General features: G+C 39.3%; 1 protein-coding gene across 10 annotated transcripts in view; it reads right to left on the reverse strand.

Moving 5' to 3' along the window:
• Window positions 1-14,525: 14,525 nt before the first annotated feature.
• Window positions 14,526-26,284, reverse strand: part of LOC122557152 (transmembrane protein 33-like) — a 165,572-nt gene continuing 153,813 nt past the window's right edge. For 7 of the 10 annotated variants that reach the window (XM_087992135.1, XM_087992138.1, XM_087992136.1 and 4 more), the window contains one exon: window positions 14,526-24,808. In XM_087992135.1, coding sequence (XP_087848261.1) covers window positions 24,682-24,808 — 127 coding nt within the window. In that variant the 3' untranslated portion in view covers window positions 14,526-24,681. The remainder of the gene's footprint in view (window positions 24,809-26,284) is intronic. The other 3 variants (XR_015758672.1, XR_015758673.1, XM_087992140.1) reach the window with 2 other exon arrangements.

Raw genomic sequence — 26,284 nt, forward strand, 5'->3', positions numbered from 1 at the left:
CCGAAACGTCGATTTCAAAGCTCCTTGGATGCTGCCTGAACTGCTGTGCTCTTCCAGCACCACTAATCCAGAATCTGGTTTCCAGCATCTGCAGTCATTGTTTTTACCTGGTTTCCACTCTACCTATTAACAACAAACATTTCTTTGTACGGTTAAATGATTTTCTGCTTTAGATATATTTCAGTGTTCATATCTCTCCTGTGATTTTAAACAGGTTTCCCCTCTTCTCTGTCAGGCTAGGAAAGACATGGTTCAAGCGCAGTAAATTCCTAAATACAGGTAAAGGAATGAAGGACCATAGAACATAGAACATAGAACAATACAGCACAGAACAGGCCCTTCGGCCCACGATGTTGTGCCGAACTTCTAACCTAGATTAAGTACCCATCCATGTACCTATCCAAATGCCGCTTAAAGGTCGCCAATGATTCCGACTCTACCACTCCCACGGGCAGCGCATTCCATGCCCCCACCACTCTCTGGGTAAAGAACCCACCCCTGACATCTCCCCTATACCTTCCACCCTTCACCTTAAATTTATGTCCCCTTGTAACACTCTGTTGTACCCGGGGAAAAAGTTTCTGACTGTCTAGTTTCATACCCTAAATTTCAACATACCCTGGGCCACACTGCAGGATAAATCAGTCAGGAGTACAATTGAGAAGCTGGAAAAAACTGGCAAGATGCAAAAATAACAGATTTTCTCTCAGAGATGATCACCATTTCTTGGCTTTCTACCAGCCATCCCTTTTTCTGCTTTTTTTTTTCTTCCTCTTGGCACTTGTTCCATCTATTCATCACATTCCTTTCCCCACCCACAACACCACCTTGCTATTGTCAGCAATAAATATCACTGTTTAACGGCTGCTTTCAGTTCTGACTGAGGGTCACTGGATCTCGAAACACTAACTCTCCTTTTCTCTCCACAGATGCTGTTTGATCTGCTGCAAAGTTTCCAGCAATTCTGTTTTTGTTTCAGATCTCCAGCATCCACAGTTCTTTGTTTTAGTTTAGCCTGGAAATCAGGATTACTGGGTCTGGTGACATTATCACTATGCCACGGCTTCTCTATATTTTATCTGATATATAAAAATGTACAAAAAGGCAGGACTTGATTTTAAGGCATAACAACAGTAGCAAGTGAAAGGTGGCAACACTTCTAACAGTGAAGCAATTCTCTTTGGATAGCGAAGTTTATCAGTTGTAGTAATTTCCACTTATTATTGGTTGGGGAAATGCTTTAATATACAAAATAAGACAATTTTCTCCATGAAGACAGTGTTTAAGAAGTATGTTATATGATTGCACCAACTAGTTACAGGAACCTAATCTTAGCATCGTTTTGAGACTTTTCAAAGAAGAGGTTTCTCATTTCTGTTTATTTGAATAGAACAAAGGTGACAGAACATGTTATGCCAGATGAAATAAAGGACAAGAAATATCATGATCTGGAATGAAGTGTGCAACATGGAACTATTTTAATAGATATTCCTCAAAAGCCCATTTTCTAATTATTAAGAGAAGTTTCTTAACTCCTTTTTAAATATTTGAATTCCATACAAAAAATGACATAAATAAAAGGTCCCACTTTGTCTAATTCAGTACAGAAACAAAAAAACACTACACACGTGTGCTGAGTGATGTAACTGGAATACAATCACAAGATCAAATTAAAAATGACATGAGAACCAACACACATCTATAAAGGAAACATTGAGCTTTAGTTGGTGAGTTTTCATGTTGTTTAACCTATGGAGACAAAATGAAATGATGAAAACTGCAAGTCTCTTAACTGAACTCATTTAGTATTCCAGTCCTTGAATTTTAAACATCAAGAACTTTTGCAAGACTGATTCTTTGAGTAAGATGTGAAAGCAAACAGTCTATTAAACTTACAGCCACAATCCAAAACAATGATAATGATCTTGCTTTTTGTTGTCATTTGTTCTTAAGAATTACATCAAAAAAAGCTAATGGTTGCACCAAGAGGAGTCAATTTAGCACCAGAATTGGAATGCACTGATCATTGCTGCTCACATAGGAAAAATAATGAACAATAATCTAAGAGGTAGCATGACTTTTGGAATTGCAACTTAAAATTGCAGGAACAAGCTAAAATTGGTTGCTGTCCATCTGGGTAAAAACTCAAATGCCAGAATATAATTTAGTTATGTTTCTCCTCAAATTTACCAACACTAGGTTTTAAGGCAGATTTTCAACCAACACCCCAGGGCAACCATTTAGGGCACAAAACTCATATCCCTTAATGACACTAAAAAAGACACTTTTGAAAGTGACTGCTTTCCTAGGTGTCAGAGTCTAGAAGTGTGGCGCTGGACAAGCACAGCGGGTCAGGCAGCATCTGAGGAGCAGGAGAGTCGATGTTTCGCGTATAAGCCCTTCAGCAGGAATGCAAAGGGGGTGATTGATAAATAGGGGGCCGTTGGGAGAGGGTAGCTGGAAAGGTGATGGGTGGATGCAGGTGGAGGGGGGGGTGGAGTGGCTAGGTAGGAAGGTTGTACCAAGAGGGCGGGGCCAAGTTGGAGTGTTGCATCTGGGATGAGGTGGTGGGAGGGGAGATTTGGAAACTAGTGAAGTTGATGTTGATGCCATGTGATTTGTATGGTCCCCAGACAGAAGATGTGGTATTCTTCCTCCAGTGGTCGGGTGGCTTGGATTTGGTAGTGGAGGAGGACTTGCATGTCCTTAGTGGGCTGGGAAGTGGAGTTGAAGTGGTCAGGCATGGGGCAGTGGGGCTTTTGGGTGCATGTGTCCCAGAGATGTTCTCTGACATACTCCCATGAGTTGGCATCCTGTCTCTGTGGTGTAGCGGAGACCACATCGAGAACAACTGATGCAGTAGCTGAGGTGGGTGGATGTGCAGGAAAATCTGCTGAATTTGAAAAGATCCTCTGGGGCTTTGGACGAAGGCTGCAGTCCTCACTTTCTTTGACCTACTTTCCTGGGTGTACATTGCGACACTGTCAGCAGTTTCTAGTGTGACCTGCTTGGCATCTCATATAGTGAAAGGCATTGATGTGGACATGCCCTATGTTCTAAAAATGGTACAACCATGACATTGCACAGCTGCACTGGTTGTGTACGATCACCAAGGATAAAGCAGTTAGCGGCACTAACATTATTTAAAGGGCCAGACATTTGACTTGTTCTTACTGAAAAGTACCCTGGAGTGCTTCTGAAGATTTTGTGGAAGGTTCCTGGATCTGGCAGGGAGAGTCACCAAATTCTCACATAGAGGAACAAAGGATTTGGTAACTTGCCTTACATGAGGTGGCATGGTGGCTCAGCGGTTAGCACAGCTGCCTCACAGTGCCAGGGACCCGGGTTCAATTCCAGCCTCAGGTGACTGTCTGTGTGGAGTTTGCACATTCTCTCCGTGTCTGCGTGGGTTTCCTCCGGGTGCTCCGGTTTCCTCCCACAGTCCAAAGATGTGCAGGTTAGGTGAATTGGTCATGCTAAATTGCCCGTAGAGTTAGGTGCATTAGTTAGGAGGGTGGGTTACTCTTCAGAGGGTCGGTGTGGACTGGTTGGGCCAAAGGACCTGTTTCCACACTATTGGGAATCTAATCATAAACACTGCAACAGCAATGGGAGCAGCAGCTACAGCTTCTCTGGCTCTTCAGCACAACAGGAAAATGGATCCGAGGCTGTAGTGAGAGACCAGTAGCTGTAGTTCCAGCCAGACTCTGCTGTGCTTCCTGATTCTTTCCTAGACCAGCCAACATTTTAGTCTGCATCAAAGGTATTTACCTATTAATATTTCCTGGAATGTAATTCAACAGCAGAACTGGTATGTAACCACAACCATCTGTGAGATGGGAGATGAACCATCTTCCCCCAAGCTTGGTGATGCCAACTCGTGCCAAGTGACTCAGTACATACTAATCCCAACACTATGTGTGATTGAAGTTGAATGCAGTGCCAGTGGTTGGTGCTTAAGAATGGCAGATCAAATGATGGTGTCTCTTCAGAATGGTGTGTTACTGAATCTTCTCCGCCTCGGGTTGGACAGTCAGCCTAACGTGCCTGAAAACAGAAAATTACAATGGGAACGTTGATTATAAGGGAATTAAGGGAGATAAGGCAAGAACCTACCATCATCCTCAACCAATATTGTTGTCAATGTCAAATGTCATGGGCTATGTTGCAGTCAACCTCATGATGTGGAGAACCATCTCCTCCCCAGAGTTCAGAAGGTGAAACATCCAGTCCCTCACTAGCTTGGCTTTTCTCCCTTTTGTGCCACCTTGAACTGCAACAGTGGGATCAATTGTAAATTAATACATTACACTGCTTTTGTGTAATAAGTCTGCCATAGTTGAATAGGTGGAGCTTTCTAGATGTGGCAAGAGGGCTGTGAGTGATGTTGGCAGCAGTGGCATGTGTGTGAGGGTGAGGGACAGGGATTGTATGCTATGTGTCCTGAATGCCCAGTGAGTGCTGCTGAGTGAGTGATAGACTGTGGCAAATCCAGTGGCATGAGGGGCTGGTTGTTTGGTGGGAAGATATATAGAAGATATCTTAATTGTTGTCGAGAGTTCATTCAAATTCAAATTCTTGAACCTAATTTTAACTCTGTTCAAGTGAATGTGCTTTGAATCTTATCACTTGCAACATTGCTGCAAGGTTCTGAGACTGACATTGAGAATTGACCTTACTGGCCATTTGCTCTCAATCCTCTCTGATTGTGGTCATGACAGAACTGTTAGCACCCATACTGGAACCATGGTGCATCTTTTCCAGTTCATTTCCATCCCTGAGGTTTCCAGTATCACATCCATGCTCTGGTTCATCATAGAGCTCCGTATCACAATTAAATGGGGTCCTCTTCACGCAAATGCACTTATTCTCAACACCCCAGTGATAAAGAGAAACTGCTCCATTTAATATTACCGCAGAAACACAATGGCTTCTTCACTAGTTCACCAGCCAAAGAAAACATTGTAGAACGGTATACAAAATAGAGTGAAAAAAATGTAAATTCTGGGAACAAACAACATTTGCAATATCTCAATTCAGTGTCACCCTGTATATGCATTTTAATTTTTACAGTATTGAAGCTCTTGTACATAGTCCAAGGCTGAGGGGTGACCTTATGGAGGTTTATAAAATCATGAGGGGCATGGATAGGATAAAGTTAAAAATCACACAACACCAGGTTATAGTCCAACAGGTTTAAATGGAAGCCCACTAGCTTTCAGAGAGTCACTCCTTCATCAGGTGGTAGTGGAGGGCTCAATCCTAACACACAGGATTTATAGCCAAAATTTTACAGTGTGATGTAACTGAAATTATACATTGAAAAATTGATTGTCTATTAAGCCTTTCATCTGTTAGAATACAGTGATAGTTTCACTTCTTTCATGTGTAAATCACAAAACCTTTTTTTAAAAAGTTGCATTCTCAGGTTAGCTATTAACAATGGTGATAGCTAGACAATATGTTGAAGGTGTTAGCCCCCTGTGTTCTCTGTCTATGCCATGATGTTTCGATTGATTCTAATCTTAAAAAGTGAGATAACTGAATTCATGCAGTTTTTAAGCTCAGAGTTCCACATGAATGCATGCAGTTTTTGAGCAAAGTACAGTGTAACCCTGCAAGTACAAATTCCCCCCCCAAAAAATATGTGTGCATGTGGATCTTTTTCTGTCTGTGTGTGCGTGTCTGTCTGGGTTGGGGGTTGTGAGTGTGAGAAAGTGTATGTGTGTGTGTGTAGTGAGTGCAGAGTGTCTTATGTCTGTGAGGGGGTGCATGTGGGAGTGTGTGTGTCTGTAAGGGTGTGTGTGGAGTGCGCGTGTGTGTGTGTGTGTGTGTAGGAGTGTGTGTGTGTGTGTGTGTATATAGTGCAATGGTGGTCATCTGTAATGTGACATGAACCCAAGGTCCCGGTTGAGGCCCTCCCTATGGGTACAGAACTTAGCTATCAGCCTCTGCTTGGCCACTTTATTCTGCTGCCTGTCCCGAAGTCCACCTTGGAGGATGGTCACCCGAAGGTCCGAGGTCAAATGTCCTGAACTACTGAAGTGTTCCCCAACTGGGAGGGAACCCTCCTGTCTGTTGATTATTGTGTGGTGCCCATACATCCGTTGTCGTAGCCTTTGCTCGGTTTCCCCAAATACCATGCCTCCAGGCATCTCTGCCTGCAACGTATAAGATAGACAATGTTGGCTGAGTCACATGAGTACCTGCCATGTACAAGGTGGGAAGTGCCCCCATGCGTAATGGTGGTATCTATGTCCACAGACAAAGTCTCTTCCCTCGGGTGGGTGAGCCCAGAACTAGAGGGCATAGCTTTAGGGTGAGAGGGGAAAAGATATAAAAGAAGTCTAAGGGGCAACTTTTTCATACAGAGTGTGGTATGTGTATGGAATGAGCTGCCAGAGGAAGTGGTAGAGGCTAGTACAATTGCAACATTTTAAAAGGCATCTGGATGGGTCTATGAATAAGAAGGGTTTGGAGGGATATGGGCCAGGTACTGGCAGATGGGACTAGATTAGGTTGAGATATCTGATTGGCATGGATGAGTTGGACCAAAGGATCTGTTTCCGTGCTGTACACCTCTATGACTCTATAAGAGCTTCCAAACTTAAATGTGATGAGTCATGGATTTAAAACTCACCAGAGGCTTATGATTTGGAGGTGCAAGTGTTGGACTGGGGTGGACAAAGTGCAGTGCTTCAAAAGCTTGTGCTTCCAAATAAACCTGTTAGACTATAACCTGGTGTTGTGTGATTTTTAACTTCAAAGACTTAAGCAGATAACATGCAGACAGATATTTCCATGCGACACTGTTGAAAGTTAGTGTCATCTGTTTACTCACTAGCTTCTTGGACCTTTGCTTACAAAGGATTTCATATAGATCCAGAAAATCTGTACCTCCCTCTACAAACATTTTCAGCCCTTGGTTTTGATGGAGTGCTTTATATCTTGTCTAAAAGTAAAGATATAACACATCGAATGGGGAATTTTTGACAGAATTCTTGACCTAGGGACTGGTTAGAATGTTGATCAAGGTGGTTGAGGAGATTATAAGATACATTTAAGGGGCAGCTCGATAAACACATGAGAAAGAAAGGAACAGAATGAAAGTTGACAAGTTAGGAGGAGGGTTTGTGGTGAGTGAACCATAAACATCAGTGTAGTCCCCCGAGGCTGAATGATTTACACCTGTGTTATAGCATGATAATTTGCATTCGTTTAATACCAGAAATTCTGGTTAGTAGATAATTCTGGTTGTGGAGGATTCTAGAGTGCTGGATAACATCTAATCTACTTGTAAATAGCACCTTCCTTTCCCAATATCTAATACATCTAGACTCCATTTTGAGAACACATTTTAAGGTAATTCTTAATTGTTTCTCCAGCATATGGCTACCTGAGTTAGATATGTCACATTGCATTTTGTTAGCATCAAAAGTATTATGATTCTATATTAAGTACAACAACAAATGAGGTATTCAAGACATTAACAAAATATTTCATTCTTCGTCCTGTTTTCAAGGCATCTAAGCCCTTGAATTTATTTGCTGTAGTAAACAAACTTATTGTGTGTTTTGGTGTTTTAGCTTTACTCGTGAATTTAATTAATAAAGAATAAAGTTGAAAAATTATATGTGAAAGCATTTTATCCTAATTTCCTTCAGACGATTCTTGAAATATTGCTTTGAAATATCAGGGGAGAAAAATCAAATCATATGCAATGTTCTATAGTGCATGAAAAGATCCGGTTAATATATATTTCCATTATGCCATTCAAAATTATCTTTTTAATCCATAATCTTTCCTGAACTAGCTAAAGCTCTTCACAAACTGAGAATGCAAATTAAGCCTGATTCTTTCTAATTTGACACAGATGAGCCATATGCTACTGGATAATTTATCTTTATTAACTTTTAATTTGCTTACAGTATGAAAACATTTGATTATTTGAAGAACAGTATTTGATAGAGAGTACTTTCAGTGACACCACACATTTTTAGATGAAATTTCACTAAAAGGTTTGAGCTTAAACTTTACTTCTGTTTGTGGTCATTGCCTTTCACTCACTGATCAAACAAGCAAAATGTTTTCTCATTCATAAAGTTTCATCTACAGCACAAAAAGAGTCTTTCAATCCTTGGTGTCCATTCAAATACAACTCAGGTACTCCCCTTCCCGAGCCCTTACCCCACTGACTTAAGAACCAAAGGAAAAATAACATCGTATCTCATTGCCTTTTGAAAGCCACAATAGAACCAGCCTCCACAACATTGCGGAAATTCATTCCAAATCCTAAACATTTGCTGCTATTTCATTTTGATTCTTTTGTCAGTCACCTTATAGTAGTGTCCTCTGATTCTTGAACCATCCACCAATGGGAACAGTTACACCCTTCGTATTTTGTCGAGATGTCTCATGACTTTTTAACATATCTACAGTGACTTCTCTTAATCTTCTCTTTAAGGAAAACTACCTAGCCTCTCCAATCTAACCAGCCAACTGAAGTGCCTCATCCTGAAAACATTTTGTCAAGTCTTTCTTTTTGGTGTACTTCATGACCCAGTCTCTATAGCTGTCTGCTGTAAAGAATTCCACATATTTATTACCTTCAGACAGAAGAAACTCCTCCTTATCTCCGCTTTAAATGAGTGACCCCTTATTCTGATATTATGTCCTCTGATCCAAGACTGTCCACAACCTTTCCACATCTACCCTGTCAAGTCCCTAAGAACCTTGTATGTTTCAGTAAAGTCACCTCTCATTCTTCTAAAAACTCCAATGAGTACTAACCCAACCAGGTCAACCTGTCATAAAACAGTCCGTCTACAGCTAGAATTAACCTAGTGGACTATTACCAATGCCAGTATATCTTCCCTTAGATAACTGACCCAGAAACTGTTCACAGTATTCTGGGTTTTGTCTAAATAATACCTTGAGCAAGACTTCCCAATATTTATGCTCCATTCCCTTTGGAATTAAGATGGACATTTTATTTACCTTCCCTATTATTTACTGAATATACATGCTAGATTTTGTGATTCATGCTCAAAGACCCTCAAATCCCTCAATGGTGTAGCATTCTGCAGTCTTCCTCTATTTAAATAATATTCAGCTCCTCTATTCTTCTTTTCTCAACATTATATTCCATATGCCAAGTTCTTGGCCCCTCGCTTAATTTGTCTTTATCCCTCTGCTGACTCTTAGTGTTGACCTCACCACTTGCCTGTCCACCTATTAGTGTCATCTGCAAACTTGGCTATAGTACATTCACTTCCACCATGCATATTGTAGATAATCATGGTCCCAGCACTGATCACTGTATCACTTCACTAGTCACAGGTTGCCATTCTGAAAATGCTTCCCTTATCTCAACTCTCTGTCTTCTACCAGTTAGCCAATCCTCTATCCATAGTAATATACTACCTGCTGCACCATGGGTTATTGTATTAAGTAGACTAACATATGGTAACTTCTCAAATGCCTTTGAAAATCCAAAATGTATTACATTTACTGCTTCCCCTTTATCTATTCTGCTTGTTCCCTCCTCAAAGAATTCTAATAAAGTTGCCAGCATAGCTTCCTTTCTTGAAGCTATGCTGGCACTTAATTATATTATGTATTACTTAATGCTCTGCTACTACATTCTTTATAATACACACTGATATTTTCTCAATAACAGATGTTAAGCTAACTGACCTATATTTATCTGTTATTTTGTCTCCCACCATTTTAAAATAAATAATTTACATTGGCAGTTTTCTAATCCACTGAGACTTTATCAGAATCTAAGGGATCTTCAAAGATTACTACTGGTTCATCCACTATCCCTGTAGCTACAACATCTCTTAGGATATTAAGAGAAGTATCAGCCCAGGGGACCTTTTGGTCTTTAGCCTCATATGTTTACTGATTGTTATTGTGTTTCTTTTCTCTCCTTTTTTTGCCCTTTGATTATTTAGTAATTTTGGAATATATTAATATTTTCTATTGTGAAGACTGATGCAAAGTATTTATTGAACTCTGCCATTTCCTGATTCTCCATTATTTCCCAAACCTTATTGTTTAGGGAGTTTGTTTACTTTTCCCCCTCTCTATTAATATATTTGAAAAAAGCTTTTGTTGCACATCTTGATATTACTTGAAAGTTTACTCTCAACATTTATCTTCTCCCTTTTTATTGTTCTGTAATAATCTTTTAGTTTTTAAAATTTTCCAAGTCTTCTGACTTACCACCAATCGTTGTCACGTTGTTCTGTCTTTCAATTTCATGTTATCCTTTAAATTCCCTGGTTCACGATGGTTCACATACGTGCTTCCTAGAATCCTTCTTCCTCACTGGAATATATTTTTGTTGGGATCCATGCATTATTTTATTAAATGTCTGCCATTGTTCTTCACATATCTTTGTTGCTAAACTGCTTTCCCACTCAACCCTAGCTCACTCTGTCCACATTTCTTTGTAAATTACCCTTACTTAAAGTTTAGCACACTTATTTCTGATGCAAGTTTTTCTCTCTCTCTCACCTAAATGCTAAACTCTACCATGCTATGATCACTGTTTCCTGGGGGATCCTTTATGTAGAGATTATTTATTAAACCTGTCTCATTATATATCACCAGATCTAAAATAGAGAGATCACTAATTGAATCCACAGCATTATGTTCACAGAGACTGTCCCAAATAGATAGTATGATTTTTTCCTCATGGATACCTCTGTTAATTTGACTTCCCCAATCTCTATGACGATTAAATCCATTCATGATTAATGTACTTCCTTTTTTACATATCCTGATTATCTCCTAATTTATTTTCTGGTCTAATGCGTAGCTACCTGGAGGAGGGCATATAGACAACACTTCCCAGTGTTTTCTTCCCCATTAATTTTTACCACCATCTATTTGGATTCTACATTGTCTGATCCAAGTTCGTTTTCTTGTTTTTATTCCATTCTGTAATTTAAAAGAAAAGCTACCTCACCACCCTTTCCTTCTTGCCTTTTGAAAAGTCACATGCCCTTGAATATTTAGTTTCCAGCTTTAATTTTCTTCTGTTTCTATAATGGCTGTAAGATCATTCCCATTAATCTCTCGTGCCATTAATTCATTTATTTTGTTCTGAATGCTACATGCACTCAAGTAAAGGGCCTTTCATTGTTTTTTTTAACCATTACTTCCCCCTTTACTACTTATTACTGATTTTCTATGTTTGTGTATGCTGTACCTTCCTGTCCCATTCCTCGTATCGTTATCAAAATAGTTCTTATGCTGTCCTATCGTTTTGCTTTGTAAGCCTCTCCTAAGCACCCCCTCAAGCCAATTTGTTTAAAGCCCTCACTGTAGTCCTAGTTCTTTGATTCACCAGGACATTAGTCCCAGCACATTTCCCAGTGCAATAGTTCCCTTCTACGCTAATACTGGGGCTATGCCCTTTGATCCAAGACCTACCTCACACAGACCAATCTTTGCACAACATTCAATTCCTGGATTTTATTTATCCTAGGCCAATTTGCTCATGGCTTATGTAGTACCCCAAAGATCTTGGAAGTTCTTTCTTTTTAATTAAGCTCATAACTGATGAAATACTTTCAGCAGAACCTTCTTTCAGGTCCTATCCACGCCTTTCTCTGCTTGTGCACTCTAACGGCCTCAATAAAGTGTTGCCTAATATGGCTCACATCAGAAGTATGCATATGTACTGCACACTACATTTTGGACCTAAATGTCATGGATATTAACAAAATCTAGCAGTAAGGAAATGAAATTTGCAACCTCTGACTTGCTTCACCAGGAAACGGACAAATTCATAAGCCACAGCAAACCTTCCCTTTAATTCTTTTGATCAAGACTTTTAAAATTGATAGTTTGGATGATCTTAAAAAAAATTTAAACTGAAATTTATACTGTGGAACAAATCATTTGGACAACAGCCAAGTACAGAAACCAGAAAAATGAGTGACATGAACAGCTGCAGAATTTAAATGCTGTTATAATCTTAGAATTTTCAGATGTGTGTTAATTAACTAGGCCCAGAGACGTAGCTATAGCAATACCGAGATTCAACTTCTTTATTTTAAAATGTGTTAACTGTAATTCTTAACTTTGAAGATATGACAAGTGATCATCGGCCAGCACTGTGTTTCAATCGTCCATTTTCCAGTTGCTAAGTCCAGAGGGAGTGGAACAGAATAGGTTCCAAGGGTCTGGAAAATATGGTTCAAAATAAAATAACTGGGCTGATGCCACTTTAGTGGCTGGTCAATTCTCTAAAATGGTCTTTTAAATTAGCTTAATCATGATTTTTCCATATCTTTCACATGGGAATAAGCTGGGTCTCCACCAAAGAGTGGCGATTCAGAAGATCAGAATTTTGTTTTATTTTGTAATAAATTTTACACACTAGCTTTTACTATTGTGTTTGTGAAATGATTTTAGAGGTTTTAAAAATTGAGATTGTGTTCATCAAGGAATAGAAACCAAAATAGATTATTATTGTCTAGTTAACTGGGGAAATCAACAGGGGTACACTCATCTTCTATATTATATCTTTGAAGTCTTGTAGACAAGTGTGAACTTACCATGACATCTTTTGTCATACAAGCATTATCATCCTCTGAGGGTTTAACAGGCAACCTCCTTTGCACCCAACTTTTACAGCTGCACACCCATGTTGTTAACAGTTAAACTGAAGCTTTGGTGCAATGCTGCTTCATCACTTATCCACAGTTTCCTTTCTCACATATTTTGATAGATACTTTTGCTCTATATTGGCATTGGAAAGTTTGAAGTATATAATCTTTAAAAACAGCTGCATGTTTAGTTACAACTTCAATAAAAACTGGAATAATTTCATGACACAAAGGTAAACATATTGTTCAACTCTAGACAGTCAGTTAATGAAGGATAGTACTGGAGCATATCTTTACTGAGATAATAACTAAAAGCTCATGCCTCCTCATTAAACAACAACACTGTAAACTCAATCTGTTTGAACATTTATCACACTGCTCCAGTGGTAGGAGTTGAACACATACCTCCTGGCCCAGAAACTGAGATACTACCATTGCACTACTTAAACCCCGAGAAGTGTTTCTTAATATATGCTTAGATACTTTCTAATCAATTTGTTCAGAGATGTTATGAAGGTGTAGAAGTGTACAGTATCTTTAAGAAAATTAAAACCTAGCGGAACTATCTGACAGCACCAAGTGTTCTGAATAAGATACAATGTAACCTTTAGGTCCCGCAGCTAGTTGCCTGGAGACACAACCGAATTTGCATTAGGCCAATCAGTTTAAATTATACCCCCCCAAAATAAACCAAACTCCAGTCAAGTTTGAATTTGGTATATTGACAATATTAAAAACCAATGACACAATCTGATGCTTTGGGGGTATAAGACCGGGAAAACGCAAACAGTTGGGAGAGAACCGCCAAGCCAGCAGCATGTACAGACTGCCCGAAACACAGCACTCTTAAAGGTACCTTATCTGTCAATGACCTGTCAAACAGAAATCCTTAAAATCTACAGAGAAAGATGCAAAGGGAAGACTTGACAGCTTCCTGGTTGAAATCTGAAGTTTTGGTAAATCTTACTTGGGGGTTTTATCGACGAGAGTCATAGAAATGTACAGCAAGGAAATAGACCCTTCGGTCCAACCTGTCCATGCCGACCAGATGTCCCAACCCAATCTAGTCCTACCTGCCAGCACTTGGCCCATATCCCTCCAAACCCTTCCGATTCATATACCCATCCAAATGCCTCTTAAATGTTATAATTGTACAGCCTCCACCACATCCTCTGGCAGCTCATTCCATACACGCACCACGCTCTGTGTGAAAAAGTTGCCCCTTAGGTCTCTTTTATATCTTTCCCCTCTCACTCGAAACCTATGTCCGAAAGTAAAAGATAGGTTAGAGGAAGGAGTTGTAAATAGTTGTTAGTTAATTATTTTCTGTTATACTTTAAGAAATAAAGTTGTTAATTTTTACTTTAAATAGTTCTTGGCCTCTCTAATTTTTACAGACTACTGTACGGGGTAAATCGTTTCTGTGTTGCTGGCTTAAAATTCGGGGCAGGGGACGCGGTTTACCCTGTGTTGTGACAGATGGTATGACACATATCTGGAAGAGGTGGGATTTGAACCCGGACCTTCTGATACAGAGATAGGAGCACTACCAGTTTATCACTGCTGTTATAAATTATAGTCCAAAATCAAAATCAACTGTCAATTCTTCAGAATAATGTGACAAAGTGGGCACTTCAGCCAAAATAGCAGCTATGCTTGATTAGTAATGAATATTAGGGCACAATCTTTGGGTCTAAGAGATTGTGACTCTTAATTTCTTCTTTCTTGATTTTATTTTCCCTGAGAGCAGTCAAACATCAGCAATCTCAATATCCTCACCATAACTGACATCATTTCTTTATTGTCCAACAGCTAAATCAATGGTACAAAAGTTAAAAATTCTGAAGAATATGCATGCATTGAATATTCCTATACATTGCATAAAAAAAAGCCAGTGGATTAGGTACTGCAAATATGTTTATTATTTTGACATTTCTAGTTCACATTATTTGTAGAATGCGTACCACAAAAATAACAATCTGTTCTAAGGATTAGCATCCATAACAAAACAATATTGCACATTATTTTTGCAAGGAATGCACAGAAATGATGTATAGGAAGTCCTTGCTTAAGTTTAGCTATTTATATTGACAAAGGATTGAAAACTGAAATCTCACTGCAATGTTGTAAGATTTGTTTCATGATTTACTGAACCCGACTTGATGGGTGTCACTTCTGCATAACCTCTTCTAATCTTCGACTTGAGATTGTTATATGTGCCCAGCTTTCTAATTTGCAGCCTCTCCTTGTTCGACACTGCTTATCCCAAGATCAACACCAGGCAGCCCCATGCATCAGGCTTTAAACCATCCACTGGAGCTGCCAGACAACAGCTCACTACCTACAAGAGGTTGCATTGCCATTCCTCCACTACGTACCTAGGATAGCACCAGACATGACAGAATGGTCGTGGGGCCCTCCCCTACCCCAATCCTGACTAGCAGTGACAGTCCGTGATGGAGTGGTCATTACCCTTTTTCCCAGCCCAGACAAAAATCTAATAGCTCCCCCACCGAGCTCAAGCCATGATTACTAATGAGCCACAAATCACATCACATTGGCAAGGATGAGGGGGTTCAGGGGAACAGCCTCACTAAGCGGTGGCCCTTGTGGACCCTGCAGTGAGCAGAAGTACTGTAGCTCCTTGGAAAAAACATCACTTGGTAACAGCCAGGAAGAAGTGATGCACCCCACCCCCGACCAAACCTAATAAACAAATACCCCTGGATAGTTGCGCTCCAAGCTGTATTTTTGAAGTATCCACTACAGGAGATACTGTGCATAAAAGGTTACATTTTCTTTCCAGATTTTTAAACCTTTTTTAAAAAAATTAGTTATTTCATTTACCAACATAATAACTTAGCCATTTGAAGCCCTGTATTTCACCTTATAGGATACAGGTATCATGTTTGATTTCTCCTAACTCCAGTTTCAACATTGATTTCCAAAGCAATAAATGTTTCTTATAAAGTTGCAATTTTCAGGAATGCAACTACAACAGCAAGTGAGGACAGTGGGTACAAGTTTTCTGCAATTTAATCTATCTCTCTGTTCTTAAAACCTTTATTATGCAGGCAAATTATCTCAAACAAAGATTTTTGATGAAAGGTTGGATTAGTTTTCAGAGTAAATAAAACAAATATACAATTTTATTTGCATATTATTTCTATATGTTTCATTTGCTTTCAAACACGCAGGCCCATTGCTTGATTAGACAGAAAATAACCAAAATCTCTGTACTGTGCTACTTCTCAAAGGTGTGGTTTAAAATTCAAATTTGGCATTCAAAGCATAAAGGCTGTCTGAGATTCCCCAGAACCCTTGAACATCTGCATAATCTTACAATCTTTAAGTATTCATGGTACAAATGTGATTATAGAGTCTCCAGAGAGCTCAACTTCTGACAAGAGAAACATGCAACATTTTTGAAAAGTATTATACAATTCTTGGTGACTTACTTTCAAAAAAATTTTCAATTTGTCTCTTTTTACCTTCACATTTTAGAAAAGAAAAATCCTAAGCATACTTTTAAGAAATGCATAATATCATTTGGCATTTCCCAGCTGAGGTATAGCCCAGTTACTGCTACATGCTTCATTACATGCAACTCCCTAAGAGCAGAGGAACAGACAGAAATAATAAAGCTATTTAAATATAAAAAAGATGAATTCATGCCAGATGTCCATTTTCTCCTAATTTGAAGACTATTTTGCTGACCAGATGCCAGTGTGTGAATTTGATGCAATTTGCTAAATATAAAATTATTAATCTCCAAGTTCCAAAACTACAATTTTATTCTGCTACTCCATCTATCACTGAACAGTAACATTTTGCTGTTTATATTACATCGATATCTTCTTTAGATTTGTACCTAAAAAATTGCTTTCTAAACATTTAAAATTACATAAGAATACTATCCAATCATAGAACATTCAGTATAGTGGGGAGTAATAAATGTTTGATGGAAATATGAATATTTCCATGAACAAACTCATGAATGACAAGGTATAGGCAAATTACTATTGGTAGTCATTCATTATTGCTTGTTGCAACCTTTTAAAAAAAAATCATTGAATTTTTTTTTAATTAATGGGACAATAAAGTACATCGTTTTTTTTAATGCTCCTTATATCTAATCTGTCTCCTGACACTGGAAAACAAAAGACCACTAGTTAAAAATATCTGAAGGATACATCTGGAATTATATATTCCACCTTCTGTGTAGTTTTAACCTTAACACAGTTTCAACACCGCTGAAATGCAGAACTATGATGATTTTAGTTTCAGCACTACAATTAAATTAAGAACAATAATGAGTTCTAACCTAACAACATTTGTTGCACCGCAGACTTGATATTGCTCTTCATGCCATACAACAAATTATATATTAATTATATATTAAATGCTGTGTATTTAGTGTTTTCAGCAGCATTGATCTGATGATCTATGCTATGGAATGAAAGAATGGTAGCTTCTGTAAAGTGGAAAACAGTAAACTGGAAGATGAACATTCCTTATATTTGTCATGCAAAAAAAAAAAGGAAAAGCATGATGATCCTTTGAAATAATTGTAAATTATCTAGGCCCTGTGCATAATGTGGTCCACGACAAAGGAAATAATGTCAGGCTAACTGTTGAGTAACTAGAAATTTATTTCCAGTTTTAATGATCACATGTATTATTGCACTAGCATGACTTTCAGCAACCCAGTAGTTATATTTGTCAGGTACTGAAATATGGGGCAGGATTTCCATTGAAAAGTGAGTTGGGCCCGTTCTTGACTTTTGAAATGATGCCTATCTCTGAACACATTTTGCACCGTATTTTTGGGCTGAGTTGTATGGGGTGCCGTGGTCTCTGAGCTTGTGACTAAAACATTGGAGGGAAAGCCTGCCCAAGGGAAGGACAACTGCCCTAGAGTCTTTCCACGGTCAACCAACTTTGCATTTGGGTAGTGAGAAGGTGAGCTGTGACAGATCAGAAATTTGTAAGTTTTTGGGCATCAGTCAGGGTGGGGGCGGGGGAAGGGGGGGGAATGTCTGGACAGAAGACCATGGGGGGACAGCAACCTTAGAGTGGTTGGTGGTCATACCTTGGGAAGGCTCTCAAATGGATGTGGGGCACCAGCCAAGGAGAGACCTCTTTAATTCACCAGCAGTCCATGCAGGGGAAAAGGCACCATCTGGAGACCTTGCTACAGCAGGTGTTCATAGGATGTCTGGTTCCTCCTGGAGTCCAGGTCGCATTTTAGTTTCACAAGCTAGTATGAATGATGGTAGCAGAGGTGTTCAATCCTTCAGGCCAATGACAGTGGAACTAGATACAGTGCAAATATTTCAGTGAATGTTTGCACTACGCTAAGAGGATCTCCACATTTTATGTGCAGCATGGGTCTTTGGTCAAAGCAAAACAAATAATGCACCATATGGACGTTGAGGAAGATAAATTGGAGACACCTTGCAGGCATCTCCAACTACCATTCCTCAATGAGCCTACAGATCACCATTTCACTCTTTTCCTTTGAGGAGGAGAGGGCCCACAATGCCAGAGAATTTGCCAAGTCCAACAGTGGAACCCAAACCCAAATCGGAAAGAGATCACAGCAGTTGAGGTGAAAGCAACAGAGTTAGCATGATTCCACAAAAGAATGTTTGCAAGATGGCAGGTCCTCCCTCCCAGTTGCACATGCCATGGTAATGATGGAACATGGCATGTGCAAGGCCTGATGGAGACGGAGAAGGATGGCTTGTTGGCCATTATGCTGAGGGATGACTTCAAGCTATGAATATTTTCAGGATACAACTGGTCACTGACTAGAGGGAGTCCCTGTTCAGGCGTAGCTAAAAAGGTGGCTACTAAGAAAGGGGACGCTGTACAGGGCTCCTCTTCATGATTGCCTGTTCTGATCTCTCTCACAGCTATGGACTCGCAGAAATAATGCACAATTATACACATATTAAAAAGTAACAACAGTAAGCCACTTGGCCCTTCAAGCCTGCTCGACCATTCAATTGGCTGATTTTAACCTCAACTTCACATTCCCGCATATCACTGATAATTGTTCATTGCCTTGGTAAGCAAGAATCTATTTACCTCTGCCTTGAACATATTTGGATATTGCATTCACCAACTTTTCAGAAAGGGTATTTCAAAGACTCAACCCTCCAAGACAAAAGTGTTTCCTCATATCTGTCTTAAATGGGCAACTCCTTTACTTTTAAAAGAAGGCTCCTAGTTCAAGATTCTCTCCACAAGAGCATAAGAAATTATAATGTGAATAGGCTGTTCAGCCCCTCAAGCCTTATTTGCCATTCAATAGGATTATAGCTTATCCAATATTCCTCACTTTCCTGCCTTCCCCAGTAACCTTTAAGACCGTTACTGATCAAAAATCTATCTTGGCCTTAAACATACACAATGACTCTGCCCCCAGAGCTCTCTATAGCAGAGAGTTCCAAAGATTCTCAACCCTCAGAGAAGAAATTCCTCCTCATCTCAGTCTTAAATTGGCACACCTTTATTCTGAGACTACGGCCTCTGGTCTTAGACTCTCCCATGAGGGGAAACATCCTCTCAGTATTCTAAACTCTAATAAGGAGAGTCTTAAGAAGAAATACTCTTTCAACATCCCTCATGACTTTATATGTTTCACTTAAGTCACTCGGACTGTTCTAAATTCTGGAGGATACAGACCTAACCATCTAATCTTTCTTCATAAAGCAATCCACTTATTCCAGGTATGCGTCTGAGGGTGCGCTATTACTAACTTTCAAGGATTCAACTAAGGGACCCATATTCTGGTGGGTTTTACTGACATAAGAGTGGGGAGCACTCAGTAAAGGGTATAGCACCAGAGTCCAGGAGGAGGTGTCAAAAACAGTTACTTCTGGAAGAGACTGGGGGTGCACTGCAGAAAAGCAGTATTTAGAACATTCCATAGGACAGAGCCTCAGGAATTTCCCTTTGGGACTGAGCATTTGGGCAGACCTGCAATGGAAGACAAGTAGCCCTCTTGCTGCATTCCCTGAAGCAATATAAGCTCCTACTGTATGATCAGAGCACTCCATGGGTCATGGCCTCTGCAATGTCTTGCCTTGTGAGAGTGAGCAACCTCAGTAAGCACCACATGTACAATGCATGTAATAGGTACATGATCACTTGCACAGTGGCACCAGCTCCATGGCATAGGTGGGATAGGAGCACCGAGTCACTATGATACTTAGATAAGTGCTATGCAGAGCAAGATACAAACATATGCTTTCAGTGAAACTAAAATCTTTGTGGAAAAATTCTTAACCATCTACATCAATATTCCTTTTTAAAAAAATTAGCAGCACAGGCCTCCTGAAACCTGTAGTCAATGCCATGACCAGCATACCAACACCCCGATCATCATGTATTGAACCATGAGCGGTCAGACGCATTCATTTATCATTTGCCAGTTGACCATAGGTCCTCATCAATCCACATATATGGGTGCACGCAATATTTCCAAACCCCTTCCCTTGTCTCCAGCTCCCTCCTCTGTCTTCCAAATCAGCCGTCACATTATTGGAAGTCTCCCATCATGTGAAGCCCAGATTTATCAGCAAATCTTGACCGTGATGGTGGTCTGCACGGATTCCTTATTCCCTCTAGGATATTGTTGCCTGCCTTGACTCCAGGATCTCTCTATTGGGCCTTCCCTTTCACTATCTTCTCCCTTTTGAAATTTTTCCTCTTCCTCATTATCTTCTCTTTGCCAAACTCCAGAGCATGCAATTTGCAGAAGACACTTCCCCCACCTTTAACTCATGTCCTTGTCTGATGGCAAATCTTGTACACTCTCTGGACTTCTGATTGTGACTGATATAAGCGCCCTTCTACTTAGGTTGCAATCCTTAACTCACAGTGTCCAACCACGCACCTGATGAGGTTAGTGAGAACATTCATGGCAGCTCTGATTCACAGGCCTAATATTTGCATACATACAGAAACCTCTTGTGATGGGCACAGAGCAGTTGTTACCCCTTCTAGGTAACATATTTGTCTGTACTCTGGGTTTGTGCTCTTGTTAATATGTGTACAGCTGTCCATGTTGTGTACCTGTGGAATACCAGCAACTGAGGCCGAACCTATCCCCCTCAATGTCCAAGACAGGACGGAGATAAACTGGCCCACCCTGGCAAAAAGGCCACTGATGACTTCTTGGATGCACCCTTGTGATGCTGGACAGGTCAGTTTCAGACCCTTGAAATAGGTCATCAACAAAACAATTCAGGATCATGGTGACCTGTACGGCTATTAGGAGTGTGAGCCGTCTGCTGTCTACTTGGCTTTCTGGTCTGCAAGTCTTCTTGCAGGACATGAAACTGTCACCAAATCTTGCGATAGATCACGCCTCCTCTGGCAGTGCATGGCTGTCATGTTCAAGTAAGTAATAACTGATATGTTCTTGCAATATTTTTAAATTGTCCCTCATTTTCTATGATTGCTCAGTAGATTTATGCAAAATTTAATACAAATACTACTCATTTTCAGACAGAATAATCATATAGTGACCTGCTCTCAGGGATTTGCAATTTTCTTTTTGAAAGAGTAGGAAATACACAAGTGTGGCCTACTGTGACTTATCAGCTGACATTTGCCCCTTTCCTATGAGAAAGTAGCCAGCTTCCGATTTGGCAATTCCTCCAATGATTTGGCTGAGATAAAGAATTTTTTTGCATGTGCAAAATGCAAGTACTTGGAGTTTGACTTTGCTCTCAAGTCCCTTTCTCCCTTTCTCCTTTCATTAATGAACTCTGCAGCATTTTTTACTTAGAATTCAACCCATGATGTCAAAAAAACCCGATAGAACACAGAGAGACCATGACTTAAGTGTGTAATTCCTGTGGTCAACTCCTGGAATTATTTTGTTTACACTCAATGACTAATTTTATTTCTTTTTAAAATTAACTCTAACAACTTTGAAGAAGGGGAGAACTTGGCAATTTATACAATGTCAAAAAAAAAAGAGAAGGGGAAGTAAACACAGCACAATTACACCAAACTGCCAGCAGGTATGTCCATGCACATAACAGCTTTATCTTAGTTTTGGCCAAAACATTTTCCAGCAGACTGAACAATATCAGATCTATATGCAGCCAGATTAGAAGCTGCACCAAAAGGGATCTCAGCCAGGATGTAGTAGATATTGTGAGAAAATATATTAATGTATGAGACTATGATCTGGATTTAGCGTAACCAATTGTAGCAGGAAAATGCTGTCTGGGTTCTTGAAACCATAGGAGAGTGGTGGGAAAATCGCATACAACTGAGTGGGAGACAATTGAAGAAACTCACCTACCTCTGATAGGATATCAATGACTGCAATTCATACCAATTATCCCTGATCCCACCAGAGTTTAGTCATGGCTTAGGGATTAAATATAAGCAACATAACTTTCACTTGCCTTCCAAAGGCCATGTCTGCTTGTATGGTTCTCTCTCGCAAAGGCACTTAGTGCCTGATCAAGGGTACCTGCTCTGGGAAGGGCTTGGGGAAGCTTATACTTAACACTCTACCTTTGTTTCCAAACGTTTTGCATCATCCCCTCCCCTTAATCCTTTCCCCACCCCTGGTCACCTGAGTCCAGGTATTCAACGATCCCAGTCATAGCATTGGTGAGGGAGAGCTTCTGGCCTTTAAAAGGCCAATCTCTCTTATTAGGTGGTATTTCCACCATGGAGTATAAAATCCCAGGGAAAGCTAATACTGGCTACTGGAGTGCTAGTGATAGGCCCTTATTTGATTGGAGAGGTGCCTTAGAAGTGGTGTAGGTTACCACTGGTTCAAAGTTTGTGAGAAGATTTGTAGCTCGGGTGCTCGTTGCTGTGGTTCTGACAGGGGACGAAACGTTTGCAACAAAAACTTCCAGCTCGGCGAACAGGACTACCACTGGTTCTCTAATTGGTGAGTTGGACCTGGGTCAGTTACAATAAATTCTGTCCAGTGTCTAGTATCCATTGCATGTGTTTTGAGAAGATTTAGGTTTTTTTGAAAAATTGAATCCAGTGTTCAACTGATTCTTCTTGTTAACCTTGTAACTGCAGAGTACTGACAATTTTGTAGCAGTTATTGATGGAAATAGAAACAAGATATGCTGCAAACATTAGTAGGTCAGGAGTTCAGTGGTAACTCTTCAGGTATCAAATCTCACAAATGCTATCTGACTTGCTGAAGGCTTCCAGCATTTTCTTTTTAGTTGAGATTTCAACATTCACAGAATTTTGCTTCTACTTTACTAACTGATTAGCTTGATAGTAGCTACTGTAAGCACTAGTAATAAGTCAGGTGCATGCTCAACACAGTATTAGTTCTACAGTGTACATTAGCAGGAACGTGCTCAATCTTCATATAGCTAGGCATCCAATTTATTTACAAAAGCTCTTACATCCAATAAATATTTGAATTGCAAATTAAGAGTGGTGGCAGTTTTGCAAAGGCAGCTTACTTTCTCACCTAGTTCGCTAACCTTGCAAATCAGAAGTGATGCTCCCAGTGTGTCTGGGAGCTACCAAGTCACGGTAGTGGTGCCATTGCCCTGCAAAAGGTTTTGGAGTATTTTTACAAAATACAGGAGTTACTAAATTCATCAGATTATTAATATTAAGCAAAAACTTCAAGTTATTAGTACCTGAGAACATATGTTGCCAAAATGAAAGTCATTTGTACCATAAAGATGGAATAAGTTGACAAACTATGAACAGACATTGAGCAACTAACTTATGCAGATTTCAAATTAATAATTTAGTTATTTGACCAATAGTTTCTGAATTATCTATATCTTTGTCATAGCATGTAACTTTTACTAATTACACTGATTCAGCATTAAATATGCATTTTGATGCATATAGTACACATTGTGATGTATAGTTTATACAGTAAATGCAAGACCCTCAAGAACATTGATATACAGAGGGATCTTGGGGTGCAAGTCCATAGTTCCCTGAAAAGGGGCAACACGTGGGTAAGATAGTAAAGAGATGTACGGCATGCTGGCCTTCATCAGTCGGGGAATTAAATATAAACGTTGGTAAGTCATGTTGCAGCTGTATAAAACTTTAGTTAGACTACATTTGAAGTGTTGTCTATAGTTCTGGCTGCCACGCTATAGAAAGGTTGTAGAGGTGCAAAAGAGGTTTACCAGGATGTTGCCTGGATTGGAGTGTATTAGCTATAAGGAGAAGTTGGACAAACTGGGTTGTTTTCACGACAGGATGGGAGGCTGAGGGGCAACGTGATAGAAACATATAAAATCATGACAAGCATGGATAGGATGAATAGTCAGACGTTCCCAGGAGATGTGCAAGGCAATTTTTCTTTTAAATGCAGAGGATGCTTAGTGCCTGGAACATGCTGCCAGGGGAAGTGGTAGAATTTGATACAATAGCAATGATTAAGAGGCATTTAGACAGACACATGAACAGGCAGGGAACTGAAGGATATGGATCATGTGCAAGCAGGTGGGATTAGATTTGAATGGCATCATGGTCAGTGCAGAGACGTTGGGCCGAAGGGCCAATTTCTGTGCTGTACTGTTCTATGATATTGTGTATCCAAAGTCAAACATTCTTTTCTTTACGATAAACTATTTTCTTGTACCTCTTCAACAATCGTTACTTTCCACATGGAGAAAAGATGTTAGAAGTCTATCCATATTAGGGTTACAATTGTATGCACCATACAAAACAATAAAGCAAAATAATTAATGGTTAAGTATTAATCTAATACGCAGACAGTTGTAGATCAATGTTTGTTTTCCCACAAACCTACATTTTGCAGACAGTATTTAAAGTAAACCATGTGACTCCATCATCTAATATACATTCTTGTCATCCAACAATCAAAACTAAATTTACTTCTGTGATGGAAATGACATGTACCAAAATAAGTTTCTGACATCATTCCATTTAAAAAAAGGATACAAATGTGATATTGAACATAAACTATAGGAATGTTCTACAGAATTCAAAACTGTAACAAATTCCACCATTTGCACATAATCTGATGCTGAGAAAAAATGTAAAAATTCTATGACCCTGGAGCAAGCTTGCAGATGAGCTTTATAGCTTTGTGACATGCACTTCGGATGAAGGTTGGACAGGAAGGTCTGGCTGTCATCTGCTCTATTGCCACTCGAAGCTCATAAAACAATGTCCTGTTAATAAAAAGTAGAAAGCCAGTTAGCTCCTTCAGATCACAAGGCATCGCATATTTGCTGTGTAAACAAAGTATTCATAGCCTGGTAATAAATCAAAGGACTACCCATTTTATATTGAGCGGTTCTTTTTTTCTACTCAAGTCTGTTATCTAATGTAGAATGTCATTTTGAGCTATGCTGATTAAATTAATGTGGGAAAATTAAAATATTTAATAAATCATCATAAAGCATCCTCTAGGTACATTATTGACTAGTACAAGGATTTATGATCTCACTCACAGTCACACTACCAATGATCAAATGTTGTAACAGATTTACATTTATGATAATAACCTGCATTATAAAGCTATTTATTATAAAGTAGGACCAGACGTCATGTGTTGTACATGTTGATCAGCAAAATCAAATATTCTATAATACATTTAGCCATTGTCCAAGATCTTCCATGTTCTAAAGTCATAAGCATTTGGTTGAACCTCTAACCTTAATTAACTTTACATTAATTAGACAAATAAACTAGATTAGAATGATTCACAAAACAGAAGTTGGAAGCTCTCCAGCTTCACAAAACAGAAGTAAGTAACTTGCAGAGCTACCAATAGGATTCCAGGTGACATGTAGCAATTATGTTAACAGGTAAAGTTATCACACGAGGTTGGTCAAAACAAGGTAACTATTCAAGCTTGATTCCTTTCTCTGTCTGAACGACCAATCCAGGCTTTGTTGTTATGAAGGATAAAATGGAGGGAAAAACATCAATGGGTTGTGTACTCTTCCTGCTGGCTAGAGATAAGCATCCCAAATTAATGGGAGATATTAGGTGTTGTGTTAGAAACTATACAGAGGAGAAAAATCAATGTAACAACTTCATGAAAGTCACAGGGAGGATAAATGCAATTTTGTGAAGCTAAAAGTAGTGTGCAACTATTTGTTCAGTAACTTGTGATAATTCACAATTCATGTGATATCTCTTCCGTGCCACAAGCAACTGATCAATTTGTTCATTAATAATGGACATCTTTCACAAGCAGATATTTTATCAACAACACCTCCTCCCAAACTATTAGTTTCATATCTCACAAAGACAGAACAGGTACTTATGCAACGTATTTGATTTGTACTGATTGACTCAAGTCCAAAATTCCTCACGACATATTTTTACTTTCAATAGACGAGAAAGCAATATGTAAAAATAACAAAATTTGAGGGACAGTGAGCCCTTTGACTATCTTATACAAGACAACGAAACAATAGTACTGCCAGATGGTCAGGAGCAAGTTGCCTGTCTGTTTCTAAGGCTCAATATGATCTGTTGTTTGAAAGAACTAACTGGAATGGTGCACAATAATCTACAGGCAGAATTTTAAACAAATAGCATGAGCTTAGCTGAATTATATTAATAGAAGTTCATTATTCTGCTAGAAAGTAGTAAGAAATTTAATGAAAGCACATTTAGGAAAATATGGTTTCTAA

This window comes from Chiloscyllium plagiosum, unplaced genomic scaffold (genome assembly GCF_037043375.1).
Source record: "Chiloscyllium plagiosum isolate Xiang-an unplaced genomic scaffold, Cpla_swu_hap1 HiC_scaffold_11, whole genome shotgun sequence".
Taxonomy (NCBI): Eukaryota; Metazoa; Chordata; class Chondrichthyes; order Orectolobiformes; family Hemiscylliidae; genus Chiloscyllium; species Chiloscyllium plagiosum.